The sequence below is a fragment of the Rhinocladiella mackenziei genome (genome assembly GCF_000835555.1).
Source record: "Rhinocladiella mackenziei CBS 650.93 unplaced genomic scaffold supercont1.4, whole genome shotgun sequence".
Taxonomy (NCBI): domain Eukaryota; kingdom Fungi; phylum Ascomycota; class Eurotiomycetes; order Chaetothyriales; family Herpotrichiellaceae; genus Rhinocladiella; species Rhinocladiella mackenziei.
In genome coordinates this window covers 3,138,321-3,165,935 of record NW_013550601.1, presented here as the reverse complement: position 1 = coordinate 3,165,935, position 27,615 = coordinate 3,138,321, and the positions used below count along the sequence as shown (strand labels likewise).

Genomic DNA, 27,615 nt, shown 5'->3' with positions numbered 1-27,615 from the left:
CCTACTATCCAGTTATACATAGTCCTGCGCAGGCAGTGATGCACAAATGTTAGACTGCATTTACTCGCTTGTCTACATACTGACGGTGTTGCTGCGATTTATTTGACTCACTTGACACAACACAAGGTTGCCTTGTCACAATGCTGTTTTCGATCAAATACATTTCCAAATGTACGACGCCGTCCGAAATTCCTCTGATCAAAGCGCAATCATGATCAAAGTCGCTGTTGTCGGTACCAACGGGTTAGCCCAGTACATTGCGAATAGCCTCGCTACTCAAACGTCACATCAGTTCGTCATCTTATCCAGAAGGGTACGTTTGATCGACCTCTCCGATATACAATCACTAATGAATCAAGCCTAGTCCCGGCCTGACCGCTAGAGGTTGGCAAGTACTCCAGGTGAGTCATGTTTTATTTCACTTTTCTATCGATTCTGTATCTTGCCGGCACCGTGGTGGGGGAAGGAACACTCGAATCTGGATCCCCGATGACCAGAACCTCATAACACTGCCTGCGGACCTGCCCAATCATTACAACTAACTGAATCATCAACCAGGTAGATTATTCCAACCCTTCGGACCTCCGATTCAAGCTTGCTGGCGTCGACACCGTCATATCTACCATTGGCGGCAACGCTCAATTGGCCCTGGTTGACGCCGCAGCAGCAGCTCACGTTCGACGTTTTGTACCTTCAGAATTCGGTGGACCTCCTTCTTTACGCCCTCAAAACGATCTTCTCGATAATGGTCGTCGTGCAGCCATCCTCCGACTTCACCAACACGAGGCGTCAGGCATGAGGTTCACAGTCTTCACCTGTGGTGTTCTCTACGAGCGATTTGCTCCGGGGGGTATGGCAGCCTCACAAATTGGATTGCGAAGTCACATTGGGCAGGAAGGTGATTACCTGATGGACTTCCGACAAAGAAGAGCACAAATTCCTTATCTCAACTCTGCTGGACAGCCCGCCACAATTTGTATGACCTCTGCAAGGGACGTGGCCAGGTTTGTTGTTGCAGCATTGGATCTTCCCTCATGGCCACGAGAATTCAGATTACGAGGAGAACGAATGAGTGTTCAAGATGTGGTTGCCATCGCCGAACAGGTTCAAGGTACGAATCTGCAATCAGATAGTCGCTCGATTTGGATGGAGACGGTACTGACCGGTTTAGGACGATCCTTTGAAATATCAGGTTACACGAGAAGCTCCTTACAAGATTCCTTGACCTATGCTCGAGCAGTAGGTGACCGTGCTCGAGAAACTCGAGTCCATCATTTGATTGCTACAGCGGAAGGACGCTATGATTTTGTCAATACAAACCTCAATCAGTTGGTGTCTTTCAGACCTGAGGGGTTTCAAGAATGGCTTGTGCGTGTATGGTCAGCTGCGACTTGAAGAAAGATCAAAAATACATCTTAACTTGGAGCTATCTTGACGGAACCAAGCACACAGAACTGTCGGCTGCCTGAGGCTACCCTCAAACCACAAGCAGGCCCCACGCATTCAACAGGAATTACATGAACCATCACAATAAATTATGGACTTTCCATTTTGGATCTAAAAGTTTTACCTCCCAGCTGCCGACGGAATACCCTCGACAAACTGTTTGCGATTCTTTTCAGGAACCCCACGGACGGTCTTTCATCCATGTCAGGTTCGAACAGAGCAAGTAAGCCAGATTTGCTAGCCACTTGCTCAAGTGGAACGCGGCCAAAGCAATGATTCCACCTAACAGCCTTTTCCTTCCCTGGATCTACTGCACTTCCGGCTTATTTTTCATTTTCAGAATGAACAGTGAACGCATATGCACACATTATTACCGATCCATCTGTCTTGTCTTAACGGTTAGCCGGCATTTCTCCTCCTATCCCATCCAAATTTCACTTCGATCCAATTTTGGCCGTGGCATTTCCCAGGTATTTACTGAGGTCATTTATGGTGTGAAACACTTCCAACTCCAACAATGATATCATTTCAACATCATTTATATTTCTATGTTCGTCCTCTACACTGCTCCCATTTCTTCTACTGATCAACGTTTTCGTTCTGTCATTGATATTCTTAACCCTCCACCACCTGTGAGGTGTCGAGGACTCCAGCAGCATTTGCATTGACTGATACTCCCCTTATATCTGACCTACAGCCTCTCCCTGTCTCTCGTCTTCACAGTACCCAATCCAAAATCCAAACATGAAAGCCATCGCCATGCACGGCAACGAAGCCGTTGTCGAAAAGGACCGGCCCCTTCCCAAACTACGCGACGACTACGTCCTGGTCAAAACCGTTGCCGTGGCTCTCAACCCCGCAGACTGGAAGCACGTTGCCTTCGGTTTCGCAGCCCCCGACGGTCTGCTTGGCTGCGATTTTTCCGGCATCGTCGAACAAGTCGGGCCCGCAGTAACCAAGGCCTGGAGCAAGGGAGACCGAATCTGCGGCGTTGCGCATGGCGGTAATTTCGTGCAGCCCGAAGATGGTGCTTTTGCCGAATACATTGTCGCGAAGGGTGATGTGCAGATGAAAATCCCCGATGGCATGAGCTTTGAACAAGCCGCTACGATCTCTTTGGGTGCCGCGACTGTGGGACAGGGCTTGTATCAGCAGGCTCTCAAGCTCAATTTGCCTACGGATCCGGTGAAATCTAAAAATTATGTTCTTATCTACGGTGGAAGTTCCGCTACCGGTGCTTTGGGCGTGCAGTATGCAAAGTTGTAAGTATATACCAAACATTCCCTTCTCGCTCTTTTCGCGTCAAGAAAATGAAACATACTTTCTGTCGTCCTTCCCTTCCCCCCTTCTTTTTTAACCACAGCATGCAGAACCGAAGATCTAAACTAACATCCTCGTTTCCTCCCTGGGTGTAGATCAGGCTACGCTGTGCTCTCCACCTGCTCACCCCGGAACTTCGAGTACGTCAAAAGTCTCGGCGCTGACGCGGTTTTCGACTATCACGATGCCTCCGCTCCGGCCACCATCCGCTCGTATACATCCAACACCCTAACTCTCGCCTGGGACACGATCAGTGTGAAAGAATCCGCACAGTTTTGCGCCGACGCCTTGTCGTCAGATTCCAAAGATTGTCTATACGGGGCAATTGTGCCGATGAAATGTCCCCGCGACGACGTCAAAAGCACGGTGACAATCATGTACAGTATCTTCGGGGAGGAATTTAAGATGGGTCCCAACACGATTCCTGCGATCTCAGCGGATTACGAGTTTGCGAAGATGTTTATGTCGATGACAGAGAAGCTGTTGGCGGAGGGCAAGTTGAAGCCGCATAAGGAGAAAGTCGGCAAGGGTGGATTGGAGGGCGTACTGAAGGGGCTGGAGGATCTGAAAACGGAGAAGGTCTCCGGGGAGAAGCTAGTGTATTTGGTTGATGAGACCCCGTGAGATCATCCGAGGAAGGCATTACGGCTGGCCCGCCTGCTTGTGGTAAGTCGTTCTTGGAACAGCGAACAGCGAGCAGTGATCGAGGATGATCAGAGGCTCCGGACCTTGGGCATGGCTACTGAGATAAGATGTCGAAGGAGAAAGTTCCTGCGCTGGAAGAAACAGAGTGTCCCGCGGGTGAATTGTAGTCGGGTTTTCAACATCAAGACAATCTCAACGCTGCTCTCTCTTTTCGTTATCGACACTGCTGTTCTGTTCCGTGTGTTCTCTGAACGTTGCCAATCAAATCATTTCCGGACCTCGTGTCCATTCTATTGCCCTTGAATCGGCATTGTAAATTTGACCATCTTAAGCACTACGAAGCCCGGGCTCACGAACACGATCTCGAGTTCTGTTCTATCCAACCAAATTCTCCATTCTAGAACCCCCGTCTATATGAGGAGGCAGTTTAGCGCACCCCATCTTCCCCTTTTGGCTCACAGCCTTATAGCTCCCTCCCTTGATATTTGACGACTGCGAGTATCCTTACGCACTTTTGGAGTACAGCAAGATCCAAAGCGTCTGCTCTAGTTTAATTAAAGGAATCTCCATCCATTTTGCAAACATTCTGCTACCAGAAATTGTTCTATACCCTGGGGTTTTCTTTTCCATTGAACCTCGGTCTATGACACCCCACAGCCAATGCAAAATCTCTATTGCTTGTTTTCTAATGCGTCATGATAGACAAGACACATCAAACGTCAACTCTCGATCAGAGAGTACAGCCCGGAGAGAATTCGATGCATCACTCTATTGAAAATGATCAAAGAGCTCAAAAAAATCAGAACATGCTTGGCCCAACCAAAAACGACCTGCTTTCGTTACGCCCTGAATCCTCTTGGAAAATGTATATTCGGCTTTATCCTGATGAAACCACAACCGGACTGCGCAGTCGACAAGGGTTGTATCATCGTTCGGTTATTCTGAAATCCAGGGGCATGACTTGGCGTGGCAGAAGTGTGCCAGATTTGAGATGAAAAAGGGTTGTAGGGTGGGAGGGAGAATGATACAGCTTGATAAGTCGGCCAATGGATGTTGAAGTCCTTGATCTGACTCCCTGGAAAAGGGGCCAGCTCGTGAAGGGTGTCGGATTCTTGCGCAACATTACAGGCATCTGGCAGAGTTCAGCACGTTGTTGCCGTTGATAACTCAGTGACTATGCGCTGAAATAGGGGGGAATTCATGCTGTCGGATCGTACCCCTTTCTCCTTGTACAGTGCAGGTCATTCCGGGATGTTGAAGGTGTTTCCAAAAGTGGTTCATTGGCTCAAGGTGCTTTGTCACTCTTTCTCTCAACAAGCCGAACTCCCTTCATTCCACCTTTCTTTCTTCCTTCACTTCGTTTCCGCACATCTTCCATCTCCGCGAGCATGACCTCGTTAAACTCATCTGGACTATCCAGATAAACGTGATGGCCGGCGTTCTTGATGATGACGACTTTGGCACCTCCTTGGTCCTCTGCAATTTCAGCCGCGGACTTGCCCTTCAATGCACGTGCGCGCTCGGCATCAATTTTCTTTTTTGCAGCGTAACCACCCTTGACATCCATCCAATCATTCTCACCGTACATGAGGACAACAGGGATGCCATTTTCCCGTTGCGGTTCTGATGCAGGGTTGGACGAGTCAGGGGTCAATTGCCGACGACCAATCATATGAATTCGTCGAATTAACGGATTTCGGGCAAACGCACCGGGTGCGAGGATATAAGCCAGCGCATACTCACCACTCCCTCTCAATCGGAATAGACTGTAGCTGTAGTCATGTAGCGCACGAGCTTCTTCAACGGGAAGATGTGAAAATCTTTGACTCGTCCAGCCTGATACTAATCGTGGGCCCAGAGGACCTGACCAGCGAACAAAGCTGAATGGTGAGATATTTGCATCCCAAAGATACGTCAGCCATTTGGGTAACGGACGTCTTGGGGCGGGTAGCTCGTCATCTCCGTCAACGGGGATGCGGTTGGGATTAGCTTTCTGCCGTGCCTCTTCTGCTTTCTTTCCTGCGTTTAGGAAATTATTGTTGTCTGTCATCACCACCGTCTCACTCGCTTGATCTTGGGTGAATTCGTTTTGAAGGGTTGATTCCGGAGGCTCGGGCATTGCAGCATGGGTGGCGTAAGGGTCCTCGGGAATTCCAACCGGTGAGGCGAGGATCAACTTGTTCAGTCGTCCTGGATATTTCAACGCATAGCATACAGCCATATATCCGCCCATACTGTGGCCGACCAGGGTCATCTTGTCAATCTTTTTCTTCACACGCCATTCTTCTAGGGAGTCGATGAACCAATCCTCCGCTTCGGTAATCTGTTGCTCCCGCGTCTTTGCTTTTATTCTGAATGGTGGTCGAGTTGAACGGCCCATTCCCAACATGTCCAAGGCATAGAGTTGCCATCCTGGTGCTCGCGATAGGGCGTCAAAATTCTTGTAAAAGAATCCCAACCCAGCGCCATAACCATGCAATATGACGAGATTATGATCGGCGGTCTCGCCGGTCCGTTCGACGGAGAATTCATTCAATGCTCTGTTCTTCCCACCAAGTGGCACCATTCGCGAATACCATGTTCGAGGGCCGTATGGGTCGGTGATGGAACTTGTCGTCACAGACGTGGCTTCCGCGGAGGGGGAAGAGTTGACTGAGAGTGTTGAAGCATTCGCAGAGGGAGGTTCAGAACCAATTTGTGTATGTGTCGGAGGCGTTCGCAGGTAAGGGACAAAAGAAAGGACTTTATGTTCAGCTTGGGCCGCAGGTAATGCCGTCCACCACTGACTGAATCCTTGCTTGTAGCTGAGAGGGAAGAGACCCTCGAGCCTCCTCCTCCGTGGATTTTCTGCCTGGCTGCGTCTCGAGGCCAGGGGACTCTGTTGGGGACGAGTCTGAAGTCCGGTATCGGACTCAGCTGCGTCGGCCGACATAAGGGGTGGACGGTGAGATGTTGGAGGGAAATTTTCCTCTTCAGTGACACTTGCGGTAGATTGGAATCGTAAGGAACGATTGTGGTGCGAATAGGTGCCTGTAGTCTTGGGAGCTGCCTCTAGGAGAGAAGAAGGTAGAGTTCGTCTCATACACGAACTGTGGGAGCGAGGTGAAGCTCGATTAAATTAGGAGTTGTACTCTAGATTCTTCAAAGGCGAGAGAGAAAATCAGGCAGCGCAATTAATGCCAGAATGAATGGAGGGATGGATGGGTCCTAGAGGCAGCACCATTGACGTACGAGGCAAGGAGTCTTTTCAGAAGTCGTCACCATGGTTGCGGTAGATTGCAAGGGATACGAGAATGGTATGGAGAGAACAATACGGAGGGGGGACGGACAAGCATTCGGCCGGAGGAAGCGACCGGACTTTAGACACGGGTTTTTCCATCTCGTCCGTCTTTGCGCAGCATACTCCCATGCTGTGCACCCGGTCAACACGAGGTTTTGGTCGGATCTGGCGTGTATAACCCTCTTATTTTGCAGTTCGTTTCGAAACCGAGACTCCTGTGTCGAACTAGCATTGATTCCGTCCTCTTCCCCCATCCTAGCCCTTCTGACCTTCGGTTGAGCGCGAGCATGCCTTGGGGGGACACGAAAGAGTTGGATTCATGAAAGAGTAGTAGGGCCGAGTAACGCCTCTGTTGCATTCCGGCACTCTCTGGTGAATGACCCGAACAGAGTCTCAAGAGAGACATCCACCTCTGACCTTCATCCATGGCACCCAGGTGATTCACGCTGAAGTTCCTACCACAGCCGCATCGGCCTTGGTCGCCTTCCCTGCCATGGCTTCTGAATCGCGACTAAATCAAATCGTCAAAGGAGCGTCTACGACTGACATCAAGACCCCTCCAGCAACACCCCTCCCTGCTCTGGGAAAGTCCTCTCAATCCGAGAAATATATGCTCGACCCTCACCTTTCCACTCTTCCATCTTCTCCTCCTCAGATCTATCTAAACCTATTAATCCTCGAGTCTTCTCTTCGAGCACAGTACCTCCACCTCGTCTCTCGACGACGTCTGAACACTTTCTTCCTCCTTATCCTCGCATTCTGGAATGGATTCTTCTTCTACGCCCTCTTCCTCCGCCCACGAGAAGACGGGATGGGTCTCGGTGGTTCGGTCTACTGGGTCGTGGAAACTTTAGAAAAACTAGCCCTCATGTGCGGCGCAGTTACGGTTTTATTGGTCTGGGGCACCGGACAATGGGAAAGAGGTATCCGTTGGCCGCGCAAATGGCTGGGGACCACGAACCGTGGCCTTCGACCTTTCAATCTCCGCGTGGTGGTCATCCGCGGTAAATTCTGGCGAGAAATGCTCGGCCACTTAGCTTTCCTTCTGCCTTTTGGCCTGTGGCGTGAAGCGGGCGGATCAGATTGGCACCTGGTAGAGCACGAGACGGGCGTCATTGTGGAAGAAGACTTAGCCCAAGGCGGTGACGGGATCATGCTCCTCCTGCTCCCGAAATCCTTCAGCCCCGAGTTCCGTGAGAACTGGGAAGAATACCGGACTGAGTATTGGGAAAAGGAAAACGAGCGGCGCGCCGGACTGCGGAGGAAACTCAACCTCCAACGCCGTGCCAGAGCGAAAGAAGTCGGTGGCTGGAAGTGGTGGACGGGAGCCTGGCGATTGACATCCCAACGCCATTCCCGACGCCATCATGATCTCGAGAAACATCCCCACGGTCATCATGCACATGGCCACTCGTCTCGACATGCCTCACTTTCCGAAAAAGACGGCCACGCCCGCGGTGCGGGGGGGACCGGAACTCGACGCAGGACAGGTCCCGATACGGACTCAACGCACAGTCGAAGCGGACAATCATCGCGGTCTTCGACGCCTCATCTCGACCTCGACGGCAGCGTGGAGCGCCCTCTCCCCGAGCGCGTCCGGCGCGGAAGCAGCGTCAGCTCCACGGCCAGTGTCAGGCGAAAGACGCGCGACCGCAAGGACAGAGAAGGGACTCCGGCCTCAGGAGGACAAGGGCTAGGTATCGGCTTGAGCCCGCTGACTTCAGCATGTCCCGCGAGTGCGAGCGTGAGTGCTAGTACTAGTGCTAATGCGAGTGGTGAGGATGAGAGGGAAGAACGCCGCCGACGCAGGCGTGAGAGAGAAGCTGCGAAGGAGAAGAGAGAAAAAGAGAAGGAAAAAACGAAGGAAAGAGATAGAGATAGGGATGAAACAGATGCAGGAGGCACGAGTAATCGTCCTCCATCGCCGAATGAATCGCCTCTATCGAAACCCGCAGCGTGAACCCGCGCCGATTTGAAATTTGAGCGATGATCGTGTTAGTCCACTAGGTAGAGAGGCACAAGAATTTAGCGGGATACGATGAGTCAACGAATATATTGAAGGCAATGCTTATGCTTATGCCTACGGTGCTTCCTGGGGCTCCTTTTGATGTTTCGATATGATGATTTGACCTGATCATTTCAACGTCTGGGCCTCGACCACGGCCCCATCGATCTTCTATTGCCGGAACCGATCGTGAGCTGAGTATGTGCTAATGCTCGGTATTGAACGAATGGATCGAATTGTGCAAGGAACAAGACGAGAAAGACGACGACAAGAAATGCAAGAAATATAGGTCCATCAAATGTCTGAACTCTATACCAGAGTCAGGCATGTCAATTATACCGGTATTAGTGTCTATCAATAATGGGACTACCCAAACTTAACATAAGTCCTGTGGTCCTCGCTTTCTAACGATGTGATCCTCAATTACGTGCTTCGTTCTCGTTCTCCGTATCACCGTCACTCAGAGACTCTCTCACACCCCGTCTGAACGGGGCACGTCTGTCGCCGTTGACGAGCTGGATTCCCCTGGCCCTGTCCCCTTCCCCGCCATTGGCATTACCGTTGACGTGAACACCACCACCGACACCACCAGTCAATCCCTCTTCAAGATCTCTATGTCCATGCTCATCCGACTCTGTGGCATCGCTCTCCAATGCTCTCTTCAATCTCCGACCAACTCTCGGCTTCCAATTCGTTCTCGAGTCAGTAATGCTGCGGAACGCGGTGCGGTATCCCAAGAGGGCCGTCAAGGATCCAATGGCCGCGCCGAAGAAACAGTCATATGCATGGTGATGGTACCCAAGAACCAGTGTGCAAGAAATGTACGTCGCGAGTAGAATAGGGGCGAGAACAGCCACCATGCGCCAGAAGCCTGCCTTGACGCTTCTATCGCGATCTCCAATCCTCAAATGCGTAAAGAGGTAGATGGTCAAATACCCGAGCCCGGCGAAAGCGACCTCAGTATGTCCTGATGGAAAACTTTGCAGCGCATTGTTAACGTCTGATTGATTACCCGTACACACTTGCCCAACGCTGTACATGATACCATTGAATCCTTGGCCCACGACGCCTTCAGGAATGACGGGCTCACAGACGGTCAAAAAATGTGGGCGCAACCCGCCGATGGACTTCTTCAGGATGACCTGGAAACACGTCCCTGAGGATAGGGAGTATAGCAGACCCAAGATGGCGGAAGAACAGTCCGCGAAAGAGCGAACCCAGAATTGCGCGAAGAGGATGATGGCGGCCGGAATGAATCCACAAATTAAACCGGCAGCCAGGGAAGAAAAAATCGGTTCTCGGTAAGGGTAGGATATTGAAGGATTATATGTCGTACCGTCGGGCGCGAGGAGGGGGAAGAGTAGGGACGGGTGGGCTTGGATTATCCAGACCTGTGCTGTCGGTCAGTCGCTAGTGGCATTGGTGCGTGAGAAGGGGCGATAATGTCGACGTACAGCTCCTGCAATGCCCGCGATGATGAGTATGCATATAATGTCGAACCAGGAGTCGAGGAAGAAATATTTTAGATTGCGAAATAGACGCGGAAGTGTCTTTCTGTCAGGTCTCATTGCTGCAAAGCGGGAAGAAGGTCGTTCATCGAGGTCCTGCGGCTTCTGATAGTGGTCCATTGCTTTCGATATGTGAATGAGATGAAGGAATGTAATGGGAATATGCGGCGGAATATTCGCGGTCGTCGCAGTTCATTTACGCGCCTGGAGGTATGTGAAGTTTCACAGAACAGCAGACGAATTCCTTGAAGAACGGATCGAGTCGCACCTACTGTTGGTTGTCAAACATGATTGACGACACCGCCGAGAAGAATTCATTCGCTCAGCCACAATGAGCGTTTAGATTTTGCCCCGAGACTAGAAAACAAGGGGAATTCGGGGTCTTGCGAATCGTCTGTTCCTGTTCTTGGGTCGCGTGAGGCTTTGAAACAACTGGAAGGGACAAGCCGGATGGCACTCGGGGCTAGGCGAGGGATTTGCCCAAACGCCTAAATGGTCGAAATCCCATGGAAAGCCACCTTCTTGGACAATTGGCGTCATTGGCGGCAACGCAAAAATAAATCAGCCAATAGCTTTTTCAGGTACATTGCTGAATCGATGGTCGACTGATGTCATGCCACAGCTCTTTCGAAGACACGATTTCATTCCAGCCACCGTGGATCCGGTGCGATGTGAACGGCCGCGTTTTCGTCGTGGTGCCACTCCGCCAGGCTGGCTTCGACGGTGCATCTCTCACATCGACAGTCTCCCCCCAGCACTGCTTGTAATCTGTCCCTTCGCCGCCGAAAGTCCTTTTCATGGATATCAGTGTAGTGATTCCAGATTTCCTCTCCCGCTTTGATACCTGTCCATTCGACGTTGTTCTCAGATCCGCCAGGTTGCCATATCCTCTCTTTCACCACCGTCAGGCTTCTCACCCCAGAGGGTTTCCAGGTAACATTGGGGTTACAACTATGATTTGCTAGGCACCAAAGAGGATGTACCGCAGCCACTTCCGGCTTACCGGTCCAGGTTGATTGTTGTGCGTCGGCCACTCCTCGAAATTTGGCAAAGAGAGTCTGGATGATCCACCAGTCGTACTTCTTCAGCCAGTGCGCACTATACGGCCTACATTCCTCTCGTGAGTGCATGAGAACCTCAAACCACTGGAGAGGGAGCTCGACATGATGACGGACACAGTACGGCAATGTTTTAGGCCCACTTTGCGCAGGCCGATTGCCGAGTTCGGGCACGGGAGAGAAGTCCCCCCAGAGATATTTGATCTCAAACAGATCAAGGGGATGAACTTTCTGAGTCTCGGCCATCTGCATTGTCCGTGACAGTAGTAGGAAATACAAATCCCATTCGGGAGTCGTAGAACCTTCTGCACGACCAAGAATGTGTATATCTTCATTTCCATGGGTTCCAGGGCAAAAGGGGCTGTTAGCCGGCGGGTAACCTTCATCTGTCTCATCATCTTCGTCGTTAGACGTGTGATATTTGCGCTTTGCAGCCAAGTAGCAAGCTTCAGAGCAGAAGGGGATGTTGCATCCCGTGCAGTAGAATCGATCCTCTGGATGGATACTCTCCATATTAGCGGCACAGGCATCACAAAGAGCTTCTCCATGCGGTCGAATAGCAGTCAATACCGATCTTTCTTCCAGGATCGTCGACCCTGGTGACAAATCTCTTTTGGCAAAGAGGCCCAACTGAGAAGAATTCTCAGACGGCGTAGAACCAGACGTTCTTCTGTCAGGATGCGATGGCCTCTCCGTCTCATTCGGAGGACTGCTCGATGAGGTCAAATTCGGCAAAACCGATATTTCCACCTCGAGGCCATCGGCAACCTCCCGAAGCTTTGTGTTGATCTCTTCCAGAGCTCCTCGAGACATCCTATTAGGTTCATGTTCGTTCCAGGGATACACTTGCCGCTGACTCTGGCCAAAGAGAGTCGGCTTGGGATTCCGTCTGAGTTCCGAGACGCTCTGTTGAAAGCTGCCATCCTCCCTGTAGATAGCAAAGAAATCACAAAAGTCTGCCACCACGGCATCTTGCTCTGCGTCTAAGTTTTTCTCGCCGGTCGTCTGTGAGGCGTCTGTCAGATCAAGCAAGTCGTCGATCCAAAGCTTAGCTTGATGTTGACAGCCCAGGATGAGAGCGGATCGACACAGCAGGATCAAAGACCGATACTTGTGAGCCAGGGCGACGGCGTTGTCACCCAACGGCGGCCATGGGTTGCCGTTCAATCCCGTGGGCTCGAGATCCGAGATATCTGTGCCTTCCAAGACAATTTCGCAGAGGGTGTACGACACGTAAGCGTCTGCCAGGGCGAGCTCGTTGTATCCTAAAGCCTCGTACACGGCGGCTCGCCGTAGGATAAGCTCTGGAGATAGGCCTGGACAGTTGGACAGCTGCTCAGTCAATCTGTGACGAGCCAACAGGAGATGTGTGTACTGTTGTTGGGGATCGCATAACAACTTGATCTCTCGTAGGGGTGGTCCGTAGGGAAGATGGAGTGGAACTTGGCCGAGGTCCTTTCCGAGCTGATGTATGGTCGCTTGCAGATAGGGTGGCAACTGGGACAGGTCAGCCGTATCACCATGGTGGTCCATAGCGACTGATCCTGGCGAAATCGGGTAGAGGTATGAGGAGAGATCAATGGTGGGATGGGTGGAAGAGGCCCCTTTCCCTCCGGGGTCTTTGGGTGTAGCCTTGGCATACAACGTACAAGTACCATGTCTCTAGCACTGGTACATATGTATAAGCATCAACTCCATGTTGTACACATGAATTCCTCAAGCAGCAGTCCGGAAACCTCCTACTACTCCCAATACGGGCCATCTCCTTCTGGCACTCTACATTGTCCTTTCGGCTGGAAGCATTCCCGTATTCTGAATACGAAGTACCACTTGTTGTAACGCCATCAGACCACGCTGACCCTGAAGAGAAGCTAAAGAATCGAGAATGGGGTTTTTGGTATATTTGGTATAGAGAACGCCAAAGTCGTAGTTACAACTGGTGTATTCGTGTTGTCATTTTGCGGGTCCCTCCCCAGTTCCCCCCAGGTTGCTGTCAATTCACCGTATACCTGAAAAAGAAAGACGCATATTTCTGAATGAGTTTACCCCTGTCATCCCTCATTGACCATTCCAGCCAATATTCCGCGGTGACCGGCAATGTATTCTTCTTCTGCGAGGCCAGGAAACTTCTCGTCGTTCCTGTCCCCTAACTCCTTGTCGGCCAGCCAAATGAGGCAGTGGTCTTCTTCACCAGTCAGCAAGCCGGATAGATGGTAGTACTGGGACGCTAGCCAGTAATCTCGGCCGCGCGCGGAAAGCCAGGATGATATCACATGACCTAACGCAGGGGGAATTTAGTCAGCCGTGACAAGAAGACGACAAAAGCGACAGAAAAAAAAAAAAAGCTCCATTCTTACCGAACAGTTGTCATCCACGACGATAGTACCGCCTTGACCTCCAAATCCTTGACCTCCAATCGCTTCTATCTGGCCTCGTTGCAATGCTATGGCAAATCTGGCGAGCATCCCCTCCTGCATGACACCAACGATGTCAGCACCCATGGTTGCAATTCACGTCAAATCATATGCAGGCTGGACATGATCCACGCCCGTGCCAACAGTTCTTCCATGGAACCTACCGTGAGAAATGTCTCTCCTGCGCTGCGTCGGCGTTCCACATCGTTTTGACTGGTAATTTCATAACTCCGGTGCATGGCACGACGGCTTTTAAGTCCCCCGGACGATGTTCCATTCTCTTCAGCATCATCACTATCGTCGTCCTCGCCGTGTCGCGTTTGTCTAGCACTTCTTCGGCCCCCGAATCGTAACGAGCTATGCAAACTACCTGGTGGATTGGCCAGATCCACCCCTCTCTCTGCCTTCTCACGCTCCCGGCTCTCGCCTCCCGGTCCAAAGATCTTGACGGTGCTGTCAATGCCGCTACAGGCAATCACCGGCTCGTAGGGGTGACCTTGGACCACATTCACGACCTCACCGTCTCCTTCCAAAATGTTGAGGATCTTGGACGTTTTGCGATCCCAGATGAAGAAATTACCATCGTCGGATCCGCTCACCACGTACTCGTCATTCAAGCCATAGTAATTGACGTCTTTCACCGTCCGTGTGTTGCAGTGGCCTTTGTAGACTTTGGTATGAGATGAGTATGGCACGTCTAGATTCACCGACACACGTTCACGCCTTCGTGCAAACCCAGACCGCGGACGAAAGAGAATACGCTGAGCACCATCGTCTTCGTCATCATCAGAATCAGATGGCTCAGAGTCGGATTCGACGTTTTCATTGTCATCTTCGTCATCCTCGGCATCATCCACACCATCTCCCTCGTCTTCATCAGCATCCGCGTCCTCAACATGGACAGTAGGTGGAGTGCTCATTTCAACATCAGAATGAGTGGACCCTCGGGTGGTGTCACGAGTAGTCGGTGGTGATTCCGGAGAAGATCCGAACTGACGCGTGTTGTGAACAGACACTTCTGCCCGAACGTCTGAGGCGCCCGTGGTCGTCGCTAGGTCAATTGCTTCCACCACACGTTCCTCTTCGTCCGGGTCAATGTCTTCTTGAGATCGCTCGATGTCTTCGGATTCGAAAAGGCCATGCAAGCTCAAGCCTCCAAACGCTCGGTTGACGTAATCGAACGTGACTCCTTCTGCAGCACGCATGAGAAGAGAGCGGCCTACCTTGACCCCCCAGAGTCTTGCTGCTGCTCCTTTGTCCATGACGCGTACTGTGGTGCTTGGACTCGACAGGTCTACCTGGGTTTCGGACATCCCTTGTCTCGCTTCGAGTTTGATCTCAGCAACCGCCCTTGTAAATGCGTGAACGGCTGATTTTTGGCTGGGGAAGACCATCCGAGTCTCGTCTCGCTCAAATCGGTTTGCGTCCAAGTCAACCACCGGGACGTCGTCATCTGCGAGATCCAAGAGATACGTTTGCAGCTTTGGGACCAAGCTCTGTACGCTATCATCTTGATCGAGTGGGAAGCGCGGGCTTTCGCCACTCACATTGGGTGGTCTCTTGAATCCTTGCAAAACAGCTTCTTGACCTCCATCAAGCCAGAGGAGAATTGCTTTCAAGAAGTCGTAACAAAATCTCGACTCCCTGCGGATATTCTTCCCTTCGTGCGCTGCAGGCTTAATCTGGTCAAAATAAGCTAGTCTGACGTCCGGAGCCGAACTCAAACTTTGTAAACGTCCGCCAAGGCACCTTGATAGGCAGCCAGAAGCTTGGACGAATCGCCAGCTAGCCTGCCGATTTCTCCGCAGAGTATTCTGCAGCGCAACATCTTCTTCGCTCGGATTTATTGGATACGACCAAGTGCGAATGATCTCGTCCATCTGGGGAAGTAGAGAAGCACATTGACCGAGTGCCGTTGTAAAGGTCGCTCCATGAGAGGTCAGCTCCGCAGAATTCTCCATAGAAGCCGCCGTTTCTTCCCTCAACGAAGCAGAAAAATCGAACAAGGTCTTTCGAAGTTGGACTAGTGACCTTGCCACTCGCTCACTCGACCTTTGGGTTTCTGAAAGAAATGTTTCATGGGAAATGGGGAGCCCGGGGATGGGACTAGAACCGACGGAGTGCAACGGGAATAGTTCTGACTCCCCGTCGTGGAAACTTGCCAGTAGAGCGGTGTGACCATGCTCTGCTTGATCATCTGGGACCCTTCGCAGGCGTCTAGTAGGATTGGCCGATTCTCCCAGACTGCTAGAAGAGGCATTTGCCTTGACTCTTTTTCTCTTCCGATCGGATCGATTTCTGAGGCGAGCGGCTTGAAACGCCGCATCCTCTCGGGCATCGGCCTCTCTGGCATCTGGGGATTTCACAATATCAAAGCTGTAGATGTGATCCCCAGACCAGGAGGCCACCATGTCATTCGGATTGGCATCGCTGATTTTGCAAGCCGTGATGTGACCGTGATCACCAGGGCCCATTTTCCGTTTGTTGTTGGGCGCAAATCTTCGCACGCACCGAGTGGCTTCAGCCATGGCCTCATCTTCGTAAGTCCCCACGGTGGGTCTGCGGCTCGTCGGGCGACCCTTCTCGATGTCAAGGTCTCGACCAAGCATCCGTCGGTCGTGCAGGAAGCAATGAAGATGAGCTCCACCCAGAGCAATGTACTGTGGTTGACTGGCTGCACAGGAGATGCTGTTCAAATCCAGTGCATACCTCTTGTATGAAATCAGCGGTGGAGGCGTGTCTCCAGCGTCAGGGTCTGAGTTCCCACGAAATCTCCCGAAGCCTCGTCCATCTCGCGGCGAAGGATATGCGGACGATGGTTGTCTGAGATCCCACTGGCGTACCTCTCCATCTTCGGAACAGGTCAAGAACAGATACGGGCTCGACTCCGTGACAATTCTTTTGGCCCGGTCTGCATGGCTTCGGTATACACGGGCATTGGTGTTACTTTCATTTAGCCACCTGGCATTGCGGAAGAAGTTATTGAACCTCCGGCTTCTTGTGCTTGCAGCAAAGCTCGAGTCGGTTGAGCCGCTTTGGGTAGCGCCACCATATTCCAGATCGAAGACACGGACCTCAGAGTCTCCGGCGCAGGTCACGACGGTGCGGTCGTTCGAGTGGGGCATGAACTTGACCGAAAAGATGTTGGCATGGTGGCCGGTATTCACACTCGTGTTCAAGGAGAAGGGCTTTGCGATGCCAGTGGGGTTGTAATCCCAGATGTTGAGATACGTGTCGTCGGAACCAGAGGCGAGCAGATTGCCACCGGCTGACCAACTGCCAGAGTCAGCAAGAGGATGTTACGTCCGCAAGGGAAAAAGAAGGAGGAGGACAGACCTCAGAGCGTTGACACAGCCAGTATGTGCTCCCAACTCATTGATGATATCGAGATCCTCCACCCACGCTTTATCGCCGTACAGGGTTTTGATGGACCGGTTTGTCCTCGTCGCCCCCAAGGCCCGTTTCAACAGTCTCACATCGAAATTATCGCCCATGGCGAGCTAACCGGGAGTCGGAAAGGATATAGGGATCGACGCATGCAACAGATTCAACCTTGGGGTAGGAAGGAGTGCTGACCTCGGCTTGACGTGGCAGTGAGATGAGGTTTGGCCTGGAGCTGGGCTGGCGGATACCAAAGATCCGACACGGCTTGTGGCATATGAAATTAGCTGGTTGGCAAGTTCCGAGGATGCAAGCACCCTCCGGACGTGGCAAATCAAGATTGAGGCGTTGGCCAGAGGGTGCCACTGGGTGAGAAGTGAAATGTATGTGAATGGTTAATATTTTATGAAATGATGCGAGATGCTTCTCGATGGAGGGGCTCTTGCTAGTCTTGGGCTAGTCACAACTGCAATATCCTGCGCCGACTCACCAGGATTGTAAAAGTAAATATTCCTCTTGCCATCGGTCTCTCGCTGACAGACATCAGAATTGTTCGTTATCATCCTCGCCGTCGTCGCTAGGTACAGCGTGGTATGTATTATCGACTGCTACTGGGTCCAGTGCTCAGTGGCCACTTCCTCGAACTCTACTCCATCATCGGCTGGATCAGCCGCTTTCCACTGCCACACCTCCTTACTTGAGAAGATCGGTCAGAAGTCTTCTATCGGTACGAAAGAACCTCTTGACGTGCAAATTTTCTTTTTCCATTTGCACTCTATTCGCCGGGGTGTTTGCTGAGTGACGAAATTTACCAGAGTGATCGAGGTATTACTACGACGCATTCCCCGTTGCTACGGCGCTCTCCATATCTCAGTCAGCTTCTCAACACAACACATCCTTGACAACAACGTAGTGCCCCGAGGCCCGATGTCCGGAGTCCGGTCTACTCTCCTATTGGTGGTGGTATTACATCCCCTCCCACTCCCTTGCCTAGTGACTGTATCGTATCCCGTACCCTTTCCAGTATCTGCAACAGATACGTACAAACGGTAGCCGCTTCACGCGGCGGGCAGTCCGTACAGTATGTCACACGTAAGGTTTGCTTGCCATTACCCCATGCATAACTCTTTTAGAAGTTCTGCTGCATCCCCATTGGATGTGTATCAGAAATTTCGGCTTCCAGCCTTATCCTGATCTCGATACTCTTCTCTCAATGTACCTCGGCCCACAAGGCAAAGATAATCCCACATGGACCATCATTCAAGTCGTAGAGACCCACTCGCCAGGGAAGGCCGGATCACTAGGTAGGTCCCGCGCCTTTGGACGAATGCGGTGCGAAAAGACCCATTGAGGCTCCGAGGTACTGGGTGGGAAAAAAAAGAAAGGGATGCAAGGTCTTACAATATGCTGAAACCTCCCACCGAGTCCTCAGTATTCTATCTCAATCTGGAAGTCGCCTCACCTAGCTATCATCTGAACGACGTTTCTTGCTTGCAAGGGTCCTCCGAACATTCTCCATCGCGCTGATGGCACTATCAATTTGTTCAGTCTCTCCCGCAAGTTCTTGCAGCATTAGTTCCAATTCGGCGCAGTGGCGCCTGAGCCTGGTTATTTCTTCTCTAAGAACCTCGATGGAATCGGAAGTCAGAATGGAATCGTTTGCCACAGGGGTCGTGGAGCCAGACACCGCCTTTTTCGTCTCGGGAAGGATTTCCTTACCAGACTCGAGTTCTTCAATTCGTCTGTGCAGCGATATACGTTCGTGCTCCCAGGATTCGCGTTCTAACTTAAACCGCCGCGCTTCGTCAGCCCCTTTAAGTTGTAGTTGTGATGACATTGCCATAATTTGCCTCCACTGTGCCCCATCCGCTGTGGATTGCTGATGTACTTCATCGCGTGACTTGATCAGATCCTGGACCTGGGCTTCCAAACTTTCCACCTGCTGCTGGAGGCGAATTTTCTCTTCAGTCAATGTGCTAATTTCGTGATCTGACACTTGTGACTTTTTGTCCAGAGCGGTACATCGGATTTGTGATCGGGAAAATGCCGCCAGGAGTTGATCATGTTCACGTTGTAGGGTTTGTAGTGCCAATGTCTTGGTTGATATCTGATGTTGAAGGTCCTGGAGGTGAGAATTGTGGGCGGATTGCGTCGTTGTCGGCGAGTATTGTGCTGAGCCTGAACCGCCTGTCCTGGGGAATTGGGCCCCCGGGGGGGACGGTAGAGTGCGACTGGATGGTTGAGACTGCATCGGTGATTGAATAGAACCAAAGACAGAGCTGGATGATGAGGGATGCGGCGACTGCCCCGTGCCTGGCGGCATCTGCTCATAGGGAAGATTCCGCTTCATTTCTTCTCCCTGTGGAATGGACGGGAGTGTTTGCTCAAATGGTCGAGGCATCTGGTCAGAAGGATGGTCGGTGGCTCTTCGGTGGAAATCATCAGTTCGAGTAGGATGATCTTGGGAGAGGGGTAGCCTCCGGAGGTCACTTATATGGGGGGGAGCTGAGGCCTGGCCCTGTATGGAGAGACGGCGTATGTCGTTTACGAACGGCGGCGGGACGACATCGGACAAAGGGGGTAAACCCGGCTTGGTGGCTGCATTACCCTGAACTAGGCGAGTGGTATTTCGTATTTCATCAATGGTCCATGTGAGAGATTGTTTGAGGCCTAGTTTAGTCACTTGGATCCCGATTGACTTTTGTCCTGTCAGCATATGCCATTTCAACGGGGCGAACCGTGGCTTACCTCCAAAGGACTTTTGTGGCCGGTCGGTACGGATAGAGTTTGGGCGATCTCAGATTGAAGCTCCAAAAAGCATCTAACCAGTTCCAACGCCATGGATTCAGTATCTGAGCAATTACCACACGATCCAAAAAACGACCGATACGTGGCACCGCCATCTGGAGGTTGAATGGGCGGGCGACGCTCGGGCGGGTAAACATAATGACTTGTCTGGCGGCAATGGAGACGGTCAGTTGGGAACACTTCCGCAGGTTATAACAGGGACCAGATCTTGCACATACGTAAGAATCCATCCTTCTCTTTGACGAGTCCTCTCCAGCTTCCGTCTTTTCGGGTATATTATCTAAGCGGATACGCTTGTCCGGTGCATCTTCCACCTCGCCTCGGGGGCTGGAACCTCCGGAGGGCCAAAAGTGTTTGGTCGAAGGCGACGAAAGCTCGGTGACAGATCGCTGGTAGGGGCGGTCCATGGGGGATTCGCGTTTGCGCGGTGTATGGTCGAAAGGCGGAAGAAAACGATCATCCGGTCGTCTGGGCTCAGGCGCACTGGTTACACGTGAGAGTAAGAGCCCGGAAGCCATGGGCGGTCGTAACTTCACATCATCTGGATCATCTGGAGTATGGGTACCACTGTCCATCACCTCCTCTGATCTCCCACCAGCTTCGAGTCCTTTTTGAAGGGAGGTGGAGTCTGCAAGGCAACATTTGAGGTAATAGTGGACGGGAGCAAGACGCGCGTGGCAGGCCAAAGAAGAGGCGAAATTAATTTTTTTTTTCTCTTTCGCTTCTCTCAATCCCTCGATTTTGATTTATTGTAAAGTGCGGGCGCAAGGGGCGAATTGGGAATAGAGCATGCTCACAGGGTGCGACAAAAGCCAGTGAGAGAGCATACCTAAGCTGGGGGAGGTGCGTCTCGAGGAATCAGTTACGAGTACGGCCAGTGGAGAACGGGCAGGTGCGGAAGACGATCGTAGATTGGACACGGGAGAAGCATCTAGAGAGGGAAAGAGAGAGATCGAGAAGGATTGGGAAGGGTGAAAAAAAGAGTTGATTTAGGACTCGCGAATACTGAGGGAGCAAATCAAGCCAAACTCAGAAGAGGGTTGCATGGGCGATGTCAGCGGGCAGAAGATCAAAGCTGGTCGGAGAGGGAGACCAGTTATAGTCAGAGATTACATGGATGGGGTTTAGCTAGCAACTGCAACGGACAGCCTCATCTGGACTGGGAGATGGGCAGTGGGCAGACCCAGCTCCAATCATCATGCAGCCACTGTCTTTCTCTCCCAAATGCCACGACAGGTTGTATGAGTTTCGAGTCAGTCACGGTATTTTTTTTTTTTTGCGTGATGGTGTCCTCCATTGTGTCTATGTTTGATGTTTCCTCTTTCGGGTTACCCCCTTCCTTCAACGGAGGCGACGTCGGGTACTGAGTTCACGGGTGTGGGGATACAGTTCACCTATCGGAGGAGTTGAACTGGGTAGGATATCGTCAGTTCATTCGGGATATAAGTGAGGTAGGGAGCTGAAGATGGTGAGGTGGTACGGTGGTAGGGAGGCAAGGAGACGAAGACGAGAGGACAGAGAGATTTCACCAGAAACCAAGATCCGGAGAAAAGACCAGGAGGAACAATTGATAGTCCGAAGAGTTTTATGCGAGGGGCACGAAGCCTAGCAGAGGAGAGTAGTTGTCGGGGAATGGATATGGATTTGGCTTTGATGGTAGATGGGCAAGCACTGGAAACCACCCAAAAACCAAATTGCTGTGACAATTATTACATAACCAGATTGCCAAGAATATCCCAACTTTGATTGCGACCGGCGTACCCCGATTCTCGTATCGTAGCCCCCCCAATTGGCCCTCCAACGCCATTACGGCCGGGTGGACGAATCGCAGAACGCTTGCAGATGCCTTTAGTAGCATGTCATGGTCTCCTCAACCCGCCCGCCTTTACTGATGATAATCCGGTAGTGTCCACCGGGCTGCAAGCATTCATTCAACTTCCACTGCGGAGCCAACCAACTACGCTTCAGGTTTCATGATATGCACAGCTAAGCCTAACTGGGCTCGTACGATGAAGTGGCCAGCACAAAAGCCTGAACAAGATCGAATGCCTAATGGGCTTTGGATTCGTCTCCCTGGCTCGCCAGACTTGGACCAAGTACACCACGTGGTGCTAAACTTGCCCTAGCTAATCTACTATCATTGCCGACCTTGCTGCTCTCTGGATACCCATCGTATTCCTCCGTAACTATTTTGAGTCCTCCCAGGTAATTGCTCTCCTCACCAATAGCCGAGGCCGAAGCCAACAAACTCCCCTGGGTATGCTCTCCCCGGTATGAAGACAAGTCGCAGTGACTTGACAAGGGCTGGCTGACTGCAGACGACTGACTTATTCCTTCCTTCACAATGGGCCACTCAGCTACAAAGTGCTACGCCAGTGATTGTCCCGAATGCTCCCCCCGCTGGAGACTATTCAGCAGAGATCGGCAAACCGAGTCAAGGCCAGTTCATATCTTATACCTCAATCCACCAGCCAGTCTCTTCATACCATCTGCTTCCTGTTAGAAAATTACAAGCCCCGGAAAAACCACCTGCGTTACGCGTACGTGGCGCTGAAACTGGATATACAAAATATACTTCCAGAACAAGGGCCGGATCGATAAGATCCTTGCCCAGGACAGGATGACCAAGCAGGAGAAGCCCGCCAGGCTTTCAGGGTCTTGAAAGTTTGTGCTGGAGTCTCCGTGAGAGGCGAGTACAACATCCGGCCTGGACCACAGACACTACAAGATTTGTTTTATTGCACAATTTTCTCCCAGTCATGCGCACGACGGCAAAACTCAGATCGTATTATTCATATGCTCTAGGAAATCCCGACGATATTCCGTATGACTCCAGCTTTACGTTGGCCCTTCCAGGAAGGTTCCACTTTCAACTTTTTGATCCTGGGGATTTCGGCAGGCCAGTCAACCGTTCCAGCATGGAATTTGTCCGAATGCTGCCAGCTCAAGAGCGTCATTGTGCATTCCTTGGCCTTGAGCTTGCCCCGTGATTTGGCAGTTTTTGCGCACTGTCAAATGGATCCACTGTTGACTCAGATCCACTAATCCGCCGTGCTCCGGGCTGTCGAGAACAGAAACACGAGGATGTGTGATGATTAATCCAAACCCTTTTTTTTTTTTTTTTCTTTTCACCTAATATTCCCCTTGAAGCAGGATCCTGGAGCTGTACTCCTAAAGTTCTCCACTTGTTGTTGGTCTCCCGGCCGTCATTCATCAGGCTTTCCTTCTCCACATGTCCACTTACCAGATCTGATGCTTTCTTTTGATGAGAAGTTTCATCCTTAATACACTGCATTATTTCCCTCATCTGCATTTTCACACAGAGAACCAGTTGCAAGACACCGATCCGGGCACCGTGGAGGATGTTGGTCAATTTTGGGTACACGAAGTTGTCGCGCCATCCTTTAGTCGGCGCGGTCTGACAGGTGGGGGTTTGCAAGAGCTCATGCATCTGGATCCGTGCTGGAAACCATGTCGATTGCTGTTCGCCCTCTTCAAGCCTTTTGGGCTGGGTGGTTAACCGGCTTTCCGCGTGTCCCAGATGCCTTTCCGGTTGGTAACCTGGCTGACCTGTGCGCCATAATGCTTCTCTGTCTCAGAAAGAGCCCTTGTAGTCGAAGCTTCTATCCAGGCTTGCTCTTGTAGCAATATCAGGCTTTCCAAGTCCCTGCACACTTCGATTTCTTGCAGAATTCCTTCGGCAAGCATGGAGTGCATTCTGATCAGCAAACCAATCGATGATGAGGCGATGGGCTTGTTTAGATGGTCTAATGACGCTGCACAAGCCTTGATCCTGTCTCGCAGAGATACCGCTGAGGCTGACCATTGAGGGTCTAGAGGGGTAAGAAAATCCTCCAAAGCCCGATTTCCATGATTTGCGCGATTCGGGCTTCTAGAAGAAGCATATGAGTGCCACTTATCGAATTCCCTCATGAGAGTGTCCAGGGGCCCATCGTCTTTGGTGACCTCGTAGAGTTCCCCGACACAGTGTGCCAGTAGAAGTAGTCGGTCGGACGTCGTACGAGCAGCATTTTCATTCCCCTGCAGCCAGCTCGTCACAGCGTGGGCGTTGAGTTTACCCTGCCGATAGCCCTCCAAGGCTGTGAGGGCGCTGGATTGATTTTTCAAATCCTCAGTCGCCGCTTTCAACTGTGACCTGACGCTATCCTCATACGCGTGAAGCGTAGTTGCCGAAGTCTCCTGCACCAGGGACAATTGAAGCAATTCGTCCTGCAAGCGAACAATGTCCGGCGTTGCCCCGACACTGCAAGTACCCGTGGTTCCGTAATGAGACACTGTGAGCTGAGTTACCCGGGGGGTTTTGTCGTTGTTCGGTGGCGCGACTGGTTTTGTTTTCTTAGGACTGTAGTGTTGATTATACGTGTTGAAATCTGGCTTTCTTAATGTCGCCTTATCAGACGAGCTTGAAGTAATTGATGCTTTGAACACTGGGCGCGTAGGATTTGGAATCGCTCCATGCAGACCTCGGCTCTGTGTGTTGGTCGGCTGTGTCGATGCGCTCAATGTCCGACTATGTGATTTGGGTGCTGAGCTGCTGTCGACGTTCTTGGAAGGCAGTTGCGACGTTAAGGGCGCAACGGACGTCGCGGAACTGCTGGGAGCTTTGCGAGCGCTTGTTGTAGAGTGACTTCTGGTATGACTTGTCACAGACGAAGCATTGGCGCTGACAGGTCTCGGGAGACCAGGACGAGGAACATTATCTTGCCCCGGCGGAATAGGCTTTGTGGTTGACTGAAGAGCTGACGTGGCGGGCATTCTGGTCAGCCTTGTCTGGTTTGTCGGTTGTGGGATTGGAAGATCTGGGGTTCCATCTCCAGCCTTATTCGCTTTAGAGGGCGGCTGGGTCCTGATGGGGATGGGCATCAGGCATGGTTGAAAGGTGAGAGTCACCTGCCTTCTGCTATTAAATGCCTAATCCTCATATTCTCACAACATGAACCTCCGCCAACAAACCTGGAGCGGAATGTCAAAACGCACTTCTAGCAAGGCAGGTAAGCCGAGGCGGACGCAGAAGCCTCCGATTGGCTAGGGCAACGTACAACCTCTCCGCAGAGGCATTAAACCATACCTTCACCTCATCCCGAATCTGCGCTGGGCCTGTTCGAAATTCGTTTATGCATTAATTCAGGATTTGTTGCACAATTCTAAGGCCTGAAGCTTTACCGAGCATGATTCAGGCCACCTAAAGTAGGCCACCGGAGACATTTTGATTAGGTATGTCTCCGACCAGGCGGACTCATACGTATTAAACATACCGAAGCGAAATCCAAAGAATTAATTCGTTGTGCCCTCTGAATTTTCTTCCGACGATCTTCTTTTCCATGTTTCATGCGAAGTGAATCACGAAGCCCTACTAGCATAGGACGCATGAAGCGACCGTAGGGCAGCTAACCATTTTACGAGCCATCTCACACAAAGTCTCGCTACAGTGTTTCTGTTTTTCAAGGCTCAATATCAACCATGGCTTCTTCCGAGAAAAAGGAAAATTTGGTGTGGGACTCAGAAGAGTTCGCCAAAGTGTATGGATCAGCAGAGAAACTGACAGGGACATTCGCGCAAATGCTTGTCGAGGAAGCCAAATTAAACCAAGTCTCCGACGCTGAGGAACTGGTCATCCTCGACGAAGCCTGTGGGACCGGAATCGTCTCGGTCAAACTGATGGAGACGCTCAGCGACAAGGCGAAAGAGAATCTCGACTTGACCTGCGCAGACTTCGCCGATCCAATGGTCGACTACGTCGGCAAACGCATCCAATCTGCGGGCTGGAAGAACGCCAAAGCCATCCAGTCGGATGGATGCGACACCAAACTGCCCAGTTCACAGTACACGCACATCTTCTTGAACTTTGGACCCATGGTGTTCCCCGACCACAAAGCCGGCCTCAGCGAGATCTCACGCATGCTGCGGCCAGGCGGCATCATCGCCATGTCCTCATGGGAGAAAATCGGCTGGTCCCCCGACGTACGCGCCGCATTTGCCACTGACCCCGAGCTTCCGCCAATGCCATCTGACGAGGAGGTCGCCGCCCTCCTATCCCCGGGCGGCAAATGGAACGAGCCCGCCTGGGCCCGCGATACCGTGACGCAAGCGGGTTTCGAAGACGTGCGCGTCCAATCTGTGCCGCATACCAGCCTCCTCGACGGCGTCACTGAGCTCATGACCTTGGTCACCGGGGTTGTCGCCATGCTGATGTCCCGTATCTGGTCTAAGGAGCAGCAGGAGAAATACAACGAGCGCGCAAAAGTCGCGGTGGAGAAGTATATGGAGCAGAAATATAGGAATTCGGAGATCAAGTGGGATTGGATCGCAATTTTGATCACCGCGAAGAAACCCGCATGAATTTGCGTCTGGTCCGGCTATTGCCCAGGAGTTATTGGTGGTCAATTGGTTCCCCGACTTTTCGCTGCAGGAGGAGACGATGGACAAATGTTCTATTTTGAACCTTCTGAGTGAACCATCTCCATTTCTTCCTAGGCAAGCAAGAAGCTTTAGATAACTTATTTCATTCTACCCTTCCCATCAATCATACCATCTATGATTGTCTCTGAACTCGATAGCAAACAAATCTACAAACTCAACACCCTTCTAACCCAGCTCTCTTGACGGTCAATTTCCCATCATCTTCACACCCTTTAGCCTCAGCCAATAACCCATTCACCAGCACTTACAGGCCGTTCAACAAATCTCCGTTTAGCACCTGGACGCCTGGATTAATCGGGACCACAGCCCCGGGCGCAGGAGATAGGTACAGTCCAGAAGCCGCGCGTCTCGGTGTACCATCCCTCCTCTCCGTATACCATTTCATAGTCGAAGTAGCTGCGTTATGTTGCTGCTGGATTTTTCGATTCAGATTCGGAGAAGGAGACGTAGACACTAACTTCACCTTCTTGGAGAAGACGCGAGATACCAGAATCTCTGAGCCCAGCATGTATTGTGTGTCGGCAGACCAGCCGTTGGGGGTCGTTAGCGAATTCAAGGAACATGGCTTTCACGACCGGTGTGCCGTGCCTCGAGCGGCGTGCATAGTAAACACGGTGTGAGAGTCATTTCGTGCTCGACGATCTGCCTAAAGATGGTGCTGCATGCCTCATCTTTGCCAGGGAAGGTCTTGGAGTCGTAGATCCATGGTGCATGGTAGCTGCTGTCGTGCAGGTGAGAGTGGAAACCCAACAACCAATATACTGAGTACTGCTGCGATCCAGCGTGGTAGAGCGGGCGAAAAGACATGCTTCCCACTCACGAGATGCCGTCATCTCGTACACGGTCTTGATGTGGAGGTAGGTGCAGAAAATGTGCATGTGCGCCGCGTCATTTTTATCGTAGTATTGGACTTGATGGAGGAAGAAATGTATACGTTCTCCAAAATCCGTCTTGAAGCTGTCGATGCCGGGGTTCGTGAGCTGAGCACTGTACCAATTCCTGGCTGCTGGATTTGTGAAGTCAACAATCGCCATGCCTGCTTGCCAGTTATCCCATTGCCAGACGCACGGCCGTGGTGTATCGGCTCGCATAATAAAGCACCCGTTCTTCTTTCCGTCGACGAATAATGGCGATGTTTGTGCCACGTACGGATTGATCCACACACAGAGCTTCATGCCTCGCTCTTTCAACGCTTCATGTATCCAAGAGCTCTGAGAAGTTGTCGTTGTCGAATTGGAAATGGCACTTCTGGAAGGATTTTCATCTAGAATGGGTCAAAATGGAACACGTTAATGGGAATGGGCCGAGT

The 27,615-nt window shown here is 51.5% G+C and overlaps 11 protein-coding genes across 11 annotated transcripts; 4 read left to right on the top strand and 7 right to left on the bottom strand.

The window, feature by feature from the left end:
* Window positions 1–211: 211 nt before the first annotated feature.
* Window positions 212–1,395, top strand: Z518_06260 (uncharacterized protein; the record flags this gene model as incomplete). The annotated part of the gene is made up of 4 exons (XM_013417070.1): window positions 212–313; window positions 360–401; window positions 559–1,111; window positions 1,172–1,395. 4 exons carry the CDS (start codon window positions 212–214, stop codon window positions 1,393–1,395), a joined length of 921 nt encoding a protein of 306 aa, XP_013272524.1.
* Window positions 1,396–2,190: 795 nt separating this feature from the next.
* On the top strand, window positions 2,191–3,390 carry Z518_06259 (uncharacterized protein; the record flags this gene model as incomplete). The annotated part of the gene is made up of 2 exons (XM_013417069.1): window positions 2,191–2,708; window positions 2,862–3,390. 2 exons carry the CDS (start codon window positions 2,191–2,193, stop codon window positions 3,388–3,390), a joined length of 1,047 nt encoding a protein of 348 aa, XP_013272523.1.
* Window positions 3,391–4,696: 1,306 nt separating this feature from the next.
* Z518_06258 (uncharacterized protein) lies at window positions 4,697–6,343 on the bottom strand (the record flags this gene model as incomplete). Its single annotated transcript, XM_013417068.1, has 1 exon — window positions 4,697–6,343. One exon carries the CDS (start codon window positions 6,341–6,343, stop codon window positions 4,697–4,699), a length of 1,647 nt encoding a protein of 548 aa, XP_013272522.1.
* An 841-nt stretch (window positions 6,344–7,184) lies between these two features.
* On the top strand, window positions 7,185–8,651 carry Z518_06257 (uncharacterized protein; the record flags this gene model as incomplete). The annotated part of the gene is made up of 1 exon (XM_013417067.1): window positions 7,185–8,651. One exon carries the CDS (start codon window positions 7,185–7,187, stop codon window positions 8,649–8,651), a length of 1,467 nt encoding a protein of 488 aa, XP_013272521.1.
* A 464-nt stretch (window positions 8,652–9,115) lies between these two features.
* Z518_06256 (uncharacterized protein) lies at window positions 9,116–10,324 on the bottom strand (the record flags this gene model as incomplete). The annotated part of the gene is made up of 2 exons (XM_013417066.1): window positions 9,116–10,087; window positions 10,151–10,324. The coding sequence occupies 2 exons, from the start codon at window positions 10,322–10,324 to the stop codon at window positions 9,116–9,118; spliced, it is 1,146 nt and encodes a 381-aa protein (XP_013272520.1).
* A 521-nt stretch (window positions 10,325–10,845) lies between these two features.
* On the bottom strand, window positions 10,846–12,795 carry Z518_06255 (uncharacterized protein; the record flags this gene model as incomplete). The annotated part of the gene is made up of 1 exon (XM_013417065.1): window positions 10,846–12,795. One exon carries the CDS (start codon window positions 12,793–12,795, stop codon window positions 10,846–10,848), a length of 1,950 nt encoding a protein of 649 aa, XP_013272519.1.
* A 518-nt stretch (window positions 12,796–13,313) lies between these two features.
* Window positions 13,314–17,170, bottom strand: Z518_06254 (uncharacterized protein; the record flags this gene model as incomplete). The annotated part of the gene is made up of 5 exons (XM_013417064.1): window positions 13,314–13,481; window positions 13,620–13,733; window positions 13,841–13,956; window positions 14,008–16,952; window positions 17,013–17,170. The coding sequence occupies 5 exons, from the start codon at window positions 17,168–17,170 to the stop codon at window positions 13,314–13,316; spliced, it is 3,501 nt and encodes a 1,166-aa protein (XP_013272518.1).
* A 1,349-nt stretch (window positions 17,171–18,519) lies between these two features.
* Window positions 18,520–20,440, bottom strand: Z518_06253 (uncharacterized protein; the record flags this gene model as incomplete). Its single annotated transcript, XM_013417063.1, has 3 exons — window positions 18,520–19,755; window positions 19,806–20,012; window positions 20,084–20,440. The coding sequence occupies 3 exons, from the start codon at window positions 20,438–20,440 to the stop codon at window positions 18,520–18,522; spliced, it is 1,800 nt and encodes a 599-aa protein (XP_013272517.1).
* Window positions 20,441–23,381: 2,941 nt separating this feature from the next.
* On the bottom strand, window positions 23,382–24,749 carry Z518_06252 (uncharacterized protein; the record flags this gene model as incomplete). Its single annotated transcript, XM_013417062.1, has 1 exon — window positions 23,382–24,749. One exon carries the CDS (start codon window positions 24,747–24,749, stop codon window positions 23,382–23,384), a length of 1,368 nt encoding a protein of 455 aa, XP_013272516.1.
* A 597-nt stretch (window positions 24,750–25,346) lies between these two features.
* On the top strand, window positions 25,347–26,225 carry Z518_06251 (uncharacterized protein; the record flags this gene model as incomplete). The annotated part of the gene is made up of 1 exon (XM_013417061.1): window positions 25,347–26,225. One exon carries the CDS (start codon window positions 25,347–25,349, stop codon window positions 26,223–26,225), a length of 879 nt encoding a protein of 292 aa, XP_013272515.1.
* Window positions 26,226–26,858: 633 nt separating this feature from the next.
* Window positions 26,859–27,481, bottom strand: Z518_06250 (uncharacterized protein; the record flags this gene model as incomplete). Its single annotated transcript, XM_013417060.1, has 2 exons — window positions 26,859–27,027; window positions 27,069–27,481. The coding sequence occupies 2 exons, from the start codon at window positions 27,479–27,481 to the stop codon at window positions 26,859–26,861; spliced, it is 582 nt and encodes a 193-aa protein (XP_013272514.1).
* Window positions 27,482–27,615: the final 134 nt, after the last annotated feature.